Genomic DNA, 14,954 nt, shown 5'->3' with positions numbered 1-14,954 from the left:
TCCCACAATCATGAGGACTATAAACATGTGTGTGTTCAGTTAAAGTGACAGTGGGCGTGGGTACAAGCATGCTCTATGTTCAAATTCAGTCCTGCTTGTGGCTGCCACGGCCAAGGACAAATGTGCACCACCAGCCCACATTCCTTGCACAACTCCTGATTTCCACACTGTTTTGTTCACTCTTTGGCATTCCCAGTAGCTGAACTGGCCCTTTAAGGCAGCTCTGAAACACATCCTTCTCTGCTTAAGAGGGTATTGATTGGTAACTGATCCCCGGCTGCCTTTGAGGCAGCTAATGGGCTATATTGCTGCAGAGAGCAATCAATCAGGGAATACTAACCCTGGAGATATCTGAGCCCAGGGGAGGGAGACCAATGGGGGGAAAAGCAAGGAGCATGGGATGGAGAGGAAAAAGCTAGGAGCATGGGATGGAGGTCTGCGTTCCAGATATACAGTTGATCTATCAGAGCTGCTTGTGTGCCAACTCCTTTCAGGAGATGCAGAGGCACCCAGATTCACTCCCCACTCACCCCAAATTTGACACAGACATCTTGCAGGATATGCTTTTCCTGGCAAACCTCATCCACTCTTGGCTGTCCAGAAACCTCCTGCTCCCTCTAGCCGTGACTCCATCCATCCTTCCTTACTGCCCCTCCTGCCTCTGTGCCGATACACCTCTATAGCTCCCTTCAAAACAAATCCTGCACCCTATCTGTGAAGTTTTACCACAATCCACTAGATCCCATACCCTTCGGCAACCAGGGCTGCAATCCTAACCAACTTTCCAGCACTGACGTAAGGGCAATGCAGCTTCAAGGTAAGGGAACAAACGTTGCCTTGCCTTGAGGAGGTCTCCGTGACTGCGCCCCCAACTGCAGGATGCAGCACACGTTCCATTGGCACAGCTATGTCAGTGCTGGAAAGTGGGTTAGGACTGCGCCCCTAACCTATGAGTAATAGAAAAACTGCGTGCTCTTCTCTTACTTATTTCTGCCTACAGTTCTGCCCCTTCCCCCCCCTCTCTGGAGCTGTAAGAGATTGTAAGCCCCCTGGGGCAGGGACCTATCCTTTCACTCTCATTGTCTGCAGAGTGCCCCATTCTCAGATGGCAGTCCGAGCCTTCTGTTGAACACAGTCCACTGGAAAGGTTTCCCACATTGCTCTGTTTAATGAATGGAGGCATGGGGGAGGCACATCCCATAATCTTTCTGAAATTACAGTAGATGAAAGAGTCTTGGATCCCACACAGAGAGACAAGCCCCAGCACCTTTGGGGTTATGGCAAATCAGAGTAGCAAATTCCGGATCCTTCTGAAATACTGGGCTTTTCCATAGTTCCAAGGATCTTTTGGAAAGGAAGGGGGGGGGCTTTGAGGAGGAGGAGTACATTGCACAGGAGATCCCAGGAGCAGAGAACAGCTCCTGATAAGATGGATGGGAGCCGGAGAGGATCCTCCATTCCCCATCAGCTTTCCAGGCTGATGAAATATTTAGGATGCTTGTGTACGGTCCTATAATTGTCATCCTAGCGTCAATAATTTATGGGCATCAGCTGTGCGCACCCTGGAGAGGCTGGAAGGGATGGAAGGGAAGGAAAGCCGGTCCTCACTCACAAAGGGCAGCAGCCCCAACAGCCAGGCCCAGGGCTTGAAATCGGGTCCCAGAGGTCCCACAGGCACAGCTGCTCTGCTGGTGGTCAGCCATCCATTCTGCAGCCTGCCCCACGTTGAATGCAACCACTGGACCTCCCCCACACTTCCTTGCGGACTCCCAGTTTAAGAGCTAACGCTCGAGCACTTAGCAGAAGATTCACTCCACGCGGTAGAGGAGGGGGCGTGGGGTGTGTACATCTCCTCACGAAGAGCATGTGATCCAGAGAGACTCCTGTACCCACATGCACAGAGGCTTAATTGCTCCAGTCCTTCATCTTTTAAAAAAGGGAGGAAGCAGGTGCCCACCCAGCACAGAATGCAGTGTGGCAGAGGGAGGGGTGCTGCCAGGGCATTGTCTGTTTCTGGGTGCAATTCAGGGTGCTGTCCATTACCTGGAAGCTCCAGTCAGTTTAGGAGTGAGGCACCTCCAGGACCATCTCCCTCCACACAAGTGTACCCATCCCTTAAGATCTCTTGGGCGGTCCACTGGGCATGTCTTCTGAGGTGTGCTTCGTGGTGACATGGGAGAGGACCTTCTCTACAGTGGCTCCTACCATATGGAAAGTCATGCTGCAGGAAGTGTAGGTAAAGACTTGTTCTAGCAAGCAGTTTCCGATTATCCTGCACCTGCCTGATCTCGTCTGATCTCGGAAGCTAAGCAGGGTCAGGCCTGGTTAGTACTTGGATGGGAGACTGCCTGGGAATACTGTGTGCTGTAAGCTTATACCATGATCTCGGAAGCTAAGCAGGGTCAGGCCTGGTTAGTACTTGGATGAGAGACCGCCTGGGAATACCGGGTGCTGTAGGCTTATACCATGATCTCGGAAGCTAAGCAGGGTCAGGCCTGGTTGGTACTTGGATGGGAGACCACCTTGGAATACCGGGTGCTGTAGGCTTATATCATGATCTCGGAAGCTAAGCAGAGTCAGGCCTGGTTGGTACTTGGATGGGAGACCACCTTGGAATACCAGGTGCTGTAGGCTTATACCATGATCTCGGAAGCTAAGCAGGGTCAGGCCTGGTTAGTACCTGGATGGGAGACTGCATGGGAATACCGGCTGCTGTAGGCTTAAACCATAGTCTTTCGAGACTGAAGGTTGCCAACCATTCATTGTTCAATGCTGTGTGCTGCTGCAAGGACTGCTTACAAGGCACATTGTGGCACATGAAAGACTTACCATGCTGCCCTCTCTGTGGCTATGCTACTGATGTGGAGGACAACTAGGGGCAGCAACACTGTGTCTGTAAGTTCCACCTTTTGTGGCTATAGCAGCCATGAAAGATGAGTTAAGTGAGGGAATCCATGCAATGTGAAGGTTTGTCCCTCTGCCACAGTCCTCATCCAAATTGGTTGGCAAACTTCAGTCTCGAAAGACTATGAAGCCTACAGCATCTGGTATTCCCGGGTGGTCTCCCACACAAGTACTAACCAGGCCTGACCCTGCTTAGCTTCCAAGATCAGACGAGATCCGGCATGTGCAGGGTAACCCCATTACAAATAATGGGAGCCTCACATTCAGAGCACCTGTGCTGACTCTAGCTTGGCCCAGAGTAAAGATGTAGGAATTTCTCTCTTTATTAAAATATTTCTCTACCTGCTATCTAATATTCCTGCTATCTAAACATGGGCACTTAGGGAAGTTGACAACTAAAACATTAATAAATATAAGATTAGAACCCAAATTAAAACAATAGTAAATCACCAGTGAAACCGACCAATAAAATTACTGTCTGACAAGAGAGATTGTGGAGCTGGAGAAGGTACAGAAAAGGGCAACCAAAATGATCAGAGGTGCTGGAGCGCTTTCCTCCCGAGGCTACAATGTTGGAGGTTTTTCAGCTTGGAATAAAGGAAATTAAGAGGGGAAGTGACTGAGGCTTCTAAAGTTATGCATGGAATTGGACAGTACTTTCTCACAGCTCTAGAACCAGAGGAACTCACTGCCAGGAGATTCAGGACATACAAAAGGAGGCGCTTCTGCACATGGAACATGATTAGTCTGTAAAATTCATTGCCGCAAGATGTAGTGATGGCCACTAGCTTAGATGACTTGGGCAATTCTACCCCCCCCTCCCCTGGGCTGATACAAGTCGCTTGTGTCAGCTCCCAAGTGTCATGAACATGCCGCAAACAACATTCATGGTTACTCGGGAGCAGGTGACATCAGCGGGCAGGCAGCTGCATCCAGGGTCAGGTAGGTATCCAGATATCCAAACCAAATATTCTTTTCTTGCTTTAAGGGAGGGAAAAACAGAGCTAGGGGAGGAACTTGAGGGAGTGGGTGGGAACTATCAAGGTGGCAGCTGCTGCAGAGGAAGAACGAGGGGACAGGTGGAGGGTGAGTCCCTGGTCTAGTGTGGGCAGTCAGGCCTCCCAGTGAGACCCTCAACTATCATGGCCTTCTTAGAAGGCATCTCTGTTAACCACCAGCAATGATAACTGGACCCCTTCACACATCTGAGATTGGGAGCTACAGACAGAAGCAGGCCAGGACACAAGTCAAGGCTGCTTTGAGCACCTCACCCAAAAGCTTCCGTGCTTCTCCAGAACTGCAAGATGCTGTGGATGACATTTGTGGACTGTAAGGGCCTCCTTCCAAGAATCCACGAGCACAGAGCTTGGTTTGGGGACAACTTTTTCCTTTCTGCTTAAAACACATTCAATAAACACACTCCTGGATTATTGCTGCCTTGCTAAAATGACATTGTCCCCTACCTGACCGGCTACTGGCAAGTGTTGACAATGAGCTTAACCACCAGACTGTTGGACTCAGAATCAAGTCCGGTCCCAGCTGGGCCACAAAGCTTACTGGGTGCCAAAGTTTCCAGACACTCTGAGACTAACTCACTCCCCCCTCAGAGGGTTGTCATGGGTGAACCATGGATAGAAAAATGGGTAACTTGAAGGAGGGACTGAATGAATGAATGAATGAATTCCTCGGTATCTGCGGAGAGTCTGTTCCCGGAGGGGGGGGGGGCGTTGTTTCCATAGGTGGGTCCTCGCCATCTGCAGCATGGATTGCAATCCTCAGAGGACTTACAATGCGGGCTTGCAAACTACACTGAGTCAAATCCTTGGATTGCAAACCCATAGCTGATGAGGACCCACTTGTATAAGCAAAGTTTCAACATGGTTGGCAACCTTCAGTCTCGAAAGACTATGGCGTAAGCCTACAGCACCCGGTATTCCCAGGCGGTCTCCCATCCAAGTACTAACCAGGCCTGACCCTGCTTAGCTTCTGAGATCAGACAAGATCAGGCACCTGCAGGGTAACAGTTGCTGCATTGGTCTAACTCAGCTTGGCCGTCCTCATTCTCCTATTTTGAAGCTGACCAAGCTTTCAACGTATATCTGCTTCCATTTGAGCTAGAAACTTATTTACAATGTAAGATGCAATAATCTGTACAGCACTTGAAATTCTGCACCAATTTTTGCCTCGGTGGGATCACAGCAAGACCATGATCATGATAAATGGATTTCTTCATAAACAAGGAACTGCTGTATCTAAACTCCAACCGAAACAAACTACACCAGACTCCTTGTTTTGTTTTTGTTTTTTTCCCAGTGCATGCTATTTTTTTTTTCTTTTAAAGAAAACTTCGGAGGTTAATCACGCAAGTGAAACAATCTCAAGGAAAGAGAGGAGCCAACTCGAGACTCTGGTTGGCTGGAGTTCCTGCTCTCCTTGCAGGTGGTAATCAAGGAAAGGAAGGATTGCAGAAGGGAAGATATATATAGAGAGAGAAAGATGGAGGGAGATAAATAGGTACCCCCTCCCCCATTGCAAGATTGACAGGGAGCCAACACCCCCCCAGCTTCTGCCATGCCCACTGCCCTCCCCTCTGGTGCCACCGACTCCGACTAAGAGACAAGAGAAAGCAATAATAATAAACACACGTTGGACTCCTTCACCTCCTTAAGCGGCAGCGGTGCCTACAGGCCCGGGGAGTTAAAAATAAGACAATGTGCATACATTAGCATCCATAATGCACAACTCTCCCCATTTAATATGCAAATTCCCAGCAACACTGCTGAACACCTTCTGTTCCGAGCGCATAAATTTGAATTTGCAATTAGAATAATCTTGTATAATTAATGAAAAGCGTCAATTTTAGCTCCTAAGTAATTTGATTAACATGTTGATAGGGCACTTATCGGGCTCTCTAAACCAGAGGGGCTGGGCGTTGAGGAATGAGGGAAGGGGAAGGAAAGAGCAAGGATGAGGGAGAGAAGGGTGGAGAGCACAGAAAGCCCCATCTTGCTCTGTCATGGAAGACGAAGGAAGGGTTAGATAAACTGGGAACAAGAATGGGTGGATGGATGGAAAGACAGGGAGGCATTAGATAACAAGGCCACAAAGATATGACTTGTTGGATCACACCAAGTTGGGTCCATCTATTCTGGCCTCCTGCCTCTAACAGTGGCCAACCACTTGCTTCCAGGGGAGCCTGAATAGCCCTCCACGTCCCTCAGTGTTGGCTTCCCGGCAGATCCATTTAGCCAAGGGCCACAGACAGAGCTGCCTCCCATCAGTGTGTTTAACCGCAGTGGCCACCCCCACATCTTGTGGCAGTGAATTCCATAAGTCAGTGTTTCTCAAACTGTGGATCGGGACCCACTAGGTAGGTCATGAGCCAATTTCAGGTGGGTCACCATTCAAAAGAACATAAGAACAGCCCCACTGGATCAGGCCATAGGCCCATCTAGTCCAGCTTCCTGTATCTCACAGCGGCCCACCAAATGCCCCAGGGAGCACACCAAATAACAAGAGACCTCATCCTGCTGCCCTCCCTTGCATCTGGCATTCTGACATAACCCATTTCTAAAATCAGGAGGTTGCGCATACACATCATGGCTTGTACCCCGTAATGGATTTTTCCTCCAGAAACTTGTCCAATCCCCTTTTAAAGGTGTCCGTGCCAGAGGCCATCACTACATCCTGTGGCAAGGAGTTCCACAGACCAACCACACGCTGAGTAAAGAAATATTTTCTTTTGTCTGTCCTAACTCTCCCAACGCTCAATTTTAGTGGATGTCTCCTGGTTCTGGTGTCATGTGAGAGTGTAAAGAGCATCTCTGTATCCACTCTGTCCATCCCCTGCATAATTTTGTATGTCTCAATCATGTCCCCCCTCAGACGTCTCTTTTCTAGGCTGAAGAGGCCCAAACGCCGTAGCCTTTCTTCATAAGGAAGGTGCCCCAGCCCCGAAATCATCTTAGTCGCTCTCTTTTGCACTTTTCCATTTCCACTATGTCTTTTTTGAGATGCGGCGACCAGAACTGGACACAATACTCCAGGTGTGGCCTTACCATCGATTTGTACAACGGCATTTGTACATTTTATGCATATTCATTTCAATATTTGATTTTTAATCTATTAGACTTGATGCTCCCATGGTATGTGACTGCATTTGGGAAAATGTTACAGACCTGTACTTTTTACAAGCCACTTACGTATATTATTTTTAACAATGACAGTAAATGGGACTTACTCCTGGGGAAGTGTGGGTAGGATTTTCCTGCTTGATGATGTCACTTCTGGTGGGTCCTGACAGATTCTCATTCTAAAAAGTGGGTCCCGGTGCTAAATGTGTGAGAACCACAGCCATAAGTTAATGGTGTGTGGTATGAAAAAGTCCTTCCACCAGCCTGCCCTTAATCTCTTTCCAATTAGTTTCACTGGATGACCCAAGTTTTAATATTATGGGAAAGGGAAAGAGTGCCTTGAATGCATCCTCTTTCTTGACAGCGTGTATAATTTTATAAACCAATACCACATGGAGACCTTCTTTTCTAAACTAAAAGGCCCCGATTCTGTACCTTGTTGGTATGGTGCTTCAACCCTCTGCTCACCCCGGCTGCTCTTTTATGCATCATTGCTCTTTGAGAAGGGGCAACAAGAACTGTACAAGGGATTTCAAATGCAGTCACACAACAGATTTGAGTAGGACCTTATAATATAGGTAGCTTTATTTCCACTAGCTAGATACTAGCATAATAAATGCAAAGAGAAAGTTAGGAATACAGAGGGATGGCTGAACCCACAGGGTGGAATCTCGCACAGCCACTAACAAGCAACCAGTGGAGAGATGAGATTGAGAACACAGCTAAGCTGGTCTCACAAAGGGACCATCTCGCGTTCTGTGTTCCGCCAAGGGCCAGACATTGCAGGTCCGTTTACAGGTCTAGGAAACTTGCTGAGTGACAACATTCATCCCTTACTGTCAAGTCCAAGCATCTGACAGTCAAGACATATAACCAACTTTGAGCTTGTAGGCTACACAGCTAACTGCCATTGCCAATAACCACCGATAGATCTGTCTCAATGTGACATACTGTGGGAATGATAGTGGTGAAGATGGTGGCATTGGCTGGTCTGCATGACACACAGCGGTGGGGGAATGTACAGGGTCTCTGGATTAGAGAGGGGCAAGGCACGCAGAGGGGGTAAGGGGAAATAGGAGAGGCCCAGGGAAGGGCGAAGTAGGAGAGCTTAGGAAATAGAGGAGTAAAAGGGCCAGATCACACAGTCCAGAGACATAACCACATCCTGTGGACCTGAAGACCTCTTGATATGGTGATTGCAGCAGGACACTGTGACCCAGGCCATCAGTCTGGAGACACCTTCCCACTTAGTGATCACAATACAGGCTGGCCTCTTGAGCTAGGGAGCACGTGTGGATAGTAGGATAGCACAGGGCTTGTCTACATGGAAGGAGTACCAGACAAGCATCAGTTGGTTGGAGATGAGAGCAAAAAAACAGTCCTCTGTGCTTTTCAGGAGTACGTCTGAGAGAGTTGTACCCCGAATGATATTGACAAAATATCCACCAAAGGGGGCATTTGTGATTTCTTTTTTTGTGAGGTCAGCAAGATATCTAGCTTGGGCAGAACAGCATCTCTTCTCAATCAAGGTAGCACATGTGGCTGGAGGAAGCAACAGGACAGTGGACCGGTTGGGCAGGTGTGCAATCAAAGAACCAGAATGGTCACTGCACAAGCAGATTTTCCAGCAGAGAGCTGAGCGATTTGGGGACCCAACTGCAGACCTGCTGGCAACTCAATTCAGACCTTCTTGCCCTGGCTGTAGCAAGAGGGGGACAAGGTTGGAACATGGCCAGCTGGCCAGGCTATAAGCTTTTCTCCCACTCATTCGGACTCTGTGCAGAGTGAACATGGCAGAGATACGATTATTGCAGTTCCTGGGACTATTTGAATGGCTCATTCAAGACCTCTGCACCACCAGGATCTCCTGAGCCAGCGGCACATCCCTCATCCAAATGTTTTCCATCCATCCTCCAACCTGGAGGTTGAGCAGTTTTGGTTATTCAACTCAAGTCAGAATATTACGATGGCACCTCTGCAATCAGGTACCTGTCTCTACATGGCAAGTCCTCCTGTCCCGGGGTGAGCAGCAGGTGAACAGCCAGGTAGTGAATATCTGGCTACTGTTCTAGAGTACCCAGAAGAGCGGGCAGCAAATGCCCTGACGTAGCAGGTAGCAATCCTCAAATATCTCTCCTGTCTGAGGTGGAAGGAAAAAAGAGGCTTGCTTCTCAACAGCATGTCAAGCACTTCCTCAGTGGAGCAGCTTTGATTAATCGGCCAAGGGTCAGTCTGCAGATTGCTTAACTGGAGTCCAACCTCAGTGTCAAAAGCGCTCACAGACCTTCTTTTGACACCAGGGCCCCAGCGCCACATAAGGAGATGACTCCTGTGCTTCTTGTCACCAGCACCTTGGCCAGGAGAGCTCCAGTGCTGGAAGTGCTTCTTCTAACCCTAAGCTTTGAACTTGTCATCTGGTTCTGACCCTTCCTTCTGGCCAAAGTGAATTTAAACTTTCAGAAGGTAGCAGGAGGTCATCCTGCCTCCGTTTGTCCTATTCCAGTCCACGCACAGGATACAGAAGCTCATTTGATTCTGCTTCTCTAGAGCGGGAGACGTTCATGAAGCAAAATGGATGCGATGGGGAGCATGGCCTGCATGTTGCTCTTGCGGCCCAGAATAGCTCCAAAGGGAGGGGGAGGGGCCGCTTGCATGCTGCAATGAGGCTCCCTGCAAAACTTGGTGCTCTGCACCCCCTCTAGCTACATCACTGGGTGCAGAAGACTCTAGGCCAGATGCAGCCACAGGCCATAGCTGTGCATCTCCTGAGAAGGCTTGCCCCTCAGGCCATCTTCCGGGCTTGTTCCTCCTTAGGCAAGGTCAGGCAGGAAGGTGGGGTCCTGGACCGCAGGTTCACCAAGCACTCTGAGGTGGACTAGTTTGCTTCGGCAGATGCTGCAGAAGGTTCTTCCACTGGGAAGACTCTCCAGCCAACCACATGCCCTCTCTGGCTAAAAACCTTTGGCACATCTCAGAGGGTAACGCACACCCTCCTGCCTTTCCTCAGAGGAAGCAGAATTCATTTCTGTGCCGATCTGCACGTCCTTCTTCTTGAGGAGTGCAGAAACCAGAAGTGCCCCAGATTAAACATTAATCTAGATTACAAATGAATCGAGGAAGGGATGAGGCCTGAGGTGAAGAAGGCACGAGGGACCAGTGCGTGCTCCAAGATACTGTCAGGCTTCAGGGGAGACCCAAATCCAAAGCATGGAGTAGCCACACCATCAGCAGAAGAGGGCACTGAGGGCCAGCACAGAGGAAAAACCCATCAGCAAAACGTTGCAAGAGTTAGCCAAGGCCATGCACTTACTTCCTCTTGTGACAAGGAGTTCCGTTTGCTTGGGGAAGTTACCTGGAACGGTTTGCCCTTTGGGAACCCTTCAGAGGAATGCCTGACTCTCTTGTTGTGGGACACTGTTGCAGGTTTGTTGTGGGTTGTTGTTCCCATAGGGAAAACTGATACGTACAGCCTACGCACTTTGGACTTTTCTGGAATACGGCACAAGAGAAAGGGGCCAGCCTCCTTCCCTACTTGTGGATCAGGGAGGGGCTGCAGCTCTGTTTCACAGGCAAAATGGAGCAGCGGCAAAGCGTTAGCACAATGGCATAGCTAGAGGGGGTGCAAAGCACTAAGTTTTTCAGGGAGACTCACTGCAGCATGCAAGGATCCCCTCCCCTTCGGAGCCATTCCAGGTTGGGGGGGGGGGAGAATGAATGCATATGCCTGTCTCATATGTTGTGGTGAGGTCCCTGCAAAATGTAGGGTGCAATCCTAACCAACTTTCCAGCACTGACTCAGCAGCAATGCAGCCCCAAGGTAAGGTAACAAACATGCCCTTACCTTGAGGAGGCCTCTTTGACGGCTCCCCACTCCAAGATGCAGCACATGCCACATTGGCACAGCTATGTCAGTGCTGGAAAGTTGTGCAGGATTGCGCCCTTGGTGCTTTGCACCACCTCCAGCTACGCCACCCTCCCCCCAGGCTGTGGTTCGAAACTGGACCAAGCCTGGCTACCATCACTATGAGGTGAAACATCCAACTGAGGGCCTGTCATTTTGCCTAGTATGACCCTAGATGGCCTTTTGGTCTGTTCCAGGCCAGGTCCATAGCTTTGTAAGTAAATTCTCCTAAATTTTAACTTCCCGGAGTTAAAACCTCTCGTTTTTTAATCATATCCAGGGTGGAAAGATGTGTGTGTTTCTGTGTGTGATCTGGCTGAAGGAGAAGCTGAAAGATTGGAGCACACAATAGTTGCTGGCCAGACAGACTGTAATGGGTTTGATTCTTCTCCCTCTAATCTCCACCTGGGCTTGTCAAGCCCTATTCTTTTCCATCGGCTGCTGGCTGTCTCTCTGGTGGAATGAATGACAAGCAGTCTTCCCAAGGCACCGGGCCCCTGTTGCAGGAGCGCCGATGCTATCACAGTGGACAAAAGCCTGGGAAATGTCAGTGTGTTATCAAGGCAACCCGATTGCCACCAGGATGTGCTGAAATGGGAGGACCACTTTCAGGCCATTGGCCCATTGTCCACTGGATGGAGAAAGTTACTAACGCAGGCACACAGAAAGGCAACCAACACACGGGCTCAGAATGCTGAGAAGGGGAAAGGCAAGCATTTTATCTGGGAGTCAAGAGGCTGGACTGCTGTGTTGGTACTAGGGTGAACAGTCCAACCCCCCACCCAATCCAGAAGCCATCCAAGGTTCCCAAGCAACGTCTCAAAGCTCAGAAAGTCAGTGCATACAGAGCCCACTTTAGGCTTCTCGGTCTTGGCAGAACAGATCACACACCACACCAGATCAGGAGGCTGAAGGCCCTGTGGTGCTTCCAGGGGGGAACTAGGGGATCTCATTTCCCATGGTTCCCTGCTTTCCAAAAATGCCATGCCATGTGTGGGAGAGCCCTGACCTCAAGGCCCTGCTGCGGACTGAGTTTGAAACAGGGCAATGAGCCACCCTGCACAGCGTTCTTCTGATGAAATGCAGCACAGTTGCAGGTTGGGAGCAGAGGCAACATGAAGAAGGACTGGAATCAGGCAGAAAAAGTGCTCAGAAGCTTGGATTTGGGGGTGCAAGAGGCAGGCATGCCAGAACCAAGGCTAGAGGAAGTGTGTGTGTGGCTTTCTAAACACAGGGGGAAACCATGTAGCTACCATGTCTGAATGAAGCCCACGGCTTCCCAATCACGTTGACTCCAGCACCTGGCCCTAAGGTTGTGACACAAGGGGATATGACTGGCGCAGGCCAGAGGTGTGCTCTATCATTGAACTACAGCCCTCCCCGATGCACAGCACGAGGCTCAAGGGCTCTGAACTGCTCCTTCTCACTGAGCCTGCTTTGATTCCTTCCAAAGCAGTGATTCTCAAGCACTTCTATCGCCTAACTCCCCATATCAGCACTGGTGCTCCCTACCTGTCGATGATGACGGGGTCAGAAGGTGTCTCGTTACGATTCCCACAGCTTTTCTTGTCACAGCAGCGGCTACGACGGGGGGAAAGAGAGAGAAATGGGAATCAGGAAGGAGCACAGACTCTGGGGAAGCTGGGGAGTTGCAACAGGGCCCCCCTTGACATCATAACACAGCACACCCCAAAATCTTCTGTAGTAAAACAGCAGGATGCAGGCATCAGAGGGTGCCAGTAAGTTGATTCAACAAAGGTTTTAATTTAGAAACAGAGGAGCAAGTGGGCTGAGGTTGTAGGTACCTCAACATACCACTGTAGCAAGAAGAAGATTCAGTACATGTCCAGTTCATCCCTAGATGTGTTTCCTTAGAAGTAAACCCCCTGGGGTGGTGCAGGAGCACACCGCTTGCTCCTACCTCAGGTAAACCTTTTGCTGTTTAAAAAAGACCCTCATTCCCCCCCCCATGTGAGTGTGATGGGGGCAGAGTCATGTTTAAACACACCCCTCTGCTGCCACCATGTTTAGCGCGGCCCTGGTTTGGGGGAAGATCTGTATTCAAATACTAGAACTTTGGGAAGAGATTAGCTAATCAGCCCCTTAGCTAATCTTTTTTCCCCATCAACACCTTTTTCATGGCAGTGGCGTTTCTCGTGGGAGCTGCCAGTCAAGAGCCCCACTTCCTCCCCAGAATTCCCTTGTGGAACTCACATTATCGCATCTAATTGTTCCAAAAGAATTTCTGCCAAAAAAAAAATTGGTGGACAGTGCAGGAACACTGCCAAACAGAGCCCCATTTTTGGTCCTTTTCTGGCCCTCACTCCCCAAATTGCTGAAATGACCCCCCATCTCCGAGGTCTTCTGTCTTCATTTTTGTTTATAAAATACATATTTACCATAAAATACATATTTGTATTTTATAAACACCATTTTTGTTTATAAAATACATATTTGTTTATAAATACATATCTGCTGCCTTCATGTCGCTTGATCCTGTGCGGGGTGTCTTTTTTGAGCTGATGTTACTCTGAGTATTATTCTGTGGCATTAAGTTGTTGCCGTCGTCATTAGTGGCACGCAAGAGCATTTTCACTGCTCCTCTAACTGGGTTCATGCTCTGATTCTCTCCCCCCCCCATGCCCCCATTTTAATCTTTTCTTTATTGAACCAGAGAAAGTTAACCACACCTAAATTCCATGAGAACAGCTGATATAGTTAAGGAATGAGTCATGTTATCCATCTTTGGCTCGGCTTCGACATGGTGAAGTCATCCTTTTGCTTTTAACATTTCTAATGAATTTGTCAGCAAACAGTGAACCCACCAACAGTCAGTCTAAACACAGGCAAGTAGTAAACAGACTGCCTCTCCCCTACACTGACTTTCATTTTCCTACTCTGAAACTCTGACTGGTTGGGACTGGGTCAAACATGGAAATTCATCACTGGAAGCTTGTAGTCTCAAGTGATAAGATGCATCAGTGAACAGGGCTACTCTCTCTCTCTCCTCTCTCACAACCGGAACTGAGAGTTCTGAGAACCAGAGGCTGCAATCCTATACTCACTTTCCTGGGAGTAAACACAATTGAAGTTACTTCTGAGTAGACAGGCCTAGGATTGTGCTGAGAATATACTGGGGCTCTGGCTCAAAACAGACATGACTTGGGAGCAAAGGCTGAGTTTGATGTTTCCAACGTCTTCATCTTTCCCCAAAAATAGCCATGGGGACAATTAGAATTGAGGTGTACAAGGGAAGGAAGGTCTCCCCCTCTCCACTAACACCACAGCCCCAGTTCAAATCCCTTACTGCCCTTAAAGCTGCAAAGGGGGACACTTGTGGACACAAAAAGGACCTGTAAGTTTCCCTTTTGTGGCTAATGGCAGCTCTGGGAAGCAGAGGGGTGGTGCATTAGGAAATGGGTGCAGGGATATAGGGTTAAGTCTCCTCCTCTGCACTGGGGCTTCAATCTAAATTGTCTGCTTTCTGTGAGAGGAAATGACAGTCACCAGGAGCTCTAAACATGGAAGTTCCACAGTACGTCTAGTCTGGTCCTCTGTGCAAGAGAAAGAGAGTTCGAGCCCAGTCTCAAACTTACCGGCTGACAACAGGTCTTTCCTTCCGCTTGTGCTGACTGCCATAAAGCAGTGGCATAGCTAGGGGGGAACAAAGCACAAAGTTTTGCAGGGAGCCTCACCGCAGCGTGCAAGCGCCCTTCCCCCTCCCCTCTGGAGCCATTCCAGGCAGTGGGAGCAAAACAGAGCCGTGTGCATGGCTCTGAAGGGGAGGCTGCAAAACTTTGTGCATTTGCATCCCCTCAAGTTACACCACTGCCAAAAAGCAGTCAGCACCAGTTGCAAAAGATGCTCCATCAGCGCACTAGTCAATGCGCTGCTGGGAGCACCGGCCGGAAGGCTTGCACCTTCCTGCCCAAATATCGCTTCTTCCACTGATCACCAGCAAAGGTAAGTCTGCAGGGGAGAGGCAGGAGTGGAAAGCGTGGAACGGAGGCAGGAAG

The 14,954-nt window shown here is 49.3% G+C and overlaps 1 protein-coding gene and 1 pseudogene across 13 annotated transcripts in view; both read right to left on the bottom strand.

Moving 5' to 3' along the window:
- Window positions 1–14,954, bottom strand: part of LOC136656033 (transcription factor COE3-like) — an 86,484-nt gene that overhangs the window by 32,038 nt on the left and 39,492 nt on the right. For 12 of the 13 annotated variants that reach the window (XM_066632857.1, XM_066632867.1, XM_066632863.1 and 9 more), the window contains exon 6: window positions 12,451–12,519. The exons of the other annotated variant lie outside the window; for it this stretch is intronic. In XM_066632857.1, the coding sequence (XP_066488954.1) occupies window positions 12,451–12,519 (69 nt within the window). The remainder of the gene's footprint in view (window positions 1–12,450; window positions 12,520–14,954) is intronic. 13 annotated transcript variants of the gene reach the window in all.
- LOC136656562 (5S ribosomal RNA) lies at window positions 4,820–4,939 on the bottom strand (annotated as a pseudogene).

Source organism: Tiliqua scincoides, chromosome 6 (genome assembly GCF_035046505.1).
Source record: "Tiliqua scincoides isolate rTilSci1 chromosome 6, rTilSci1.hap2, whole genome shotgun sequence".
Lineage (NCBI taxonomy): Eukaryota > Metazoa > Chordata > Lepidosauria > Squamata > Scincidae > Tiliqua > Tiliqua scincoides.
The sequence above is the reverse complement of the archived record's forward strand: the minus strand, read 5'-3'. Positions and strand labels throughout refer to the sequence as shown.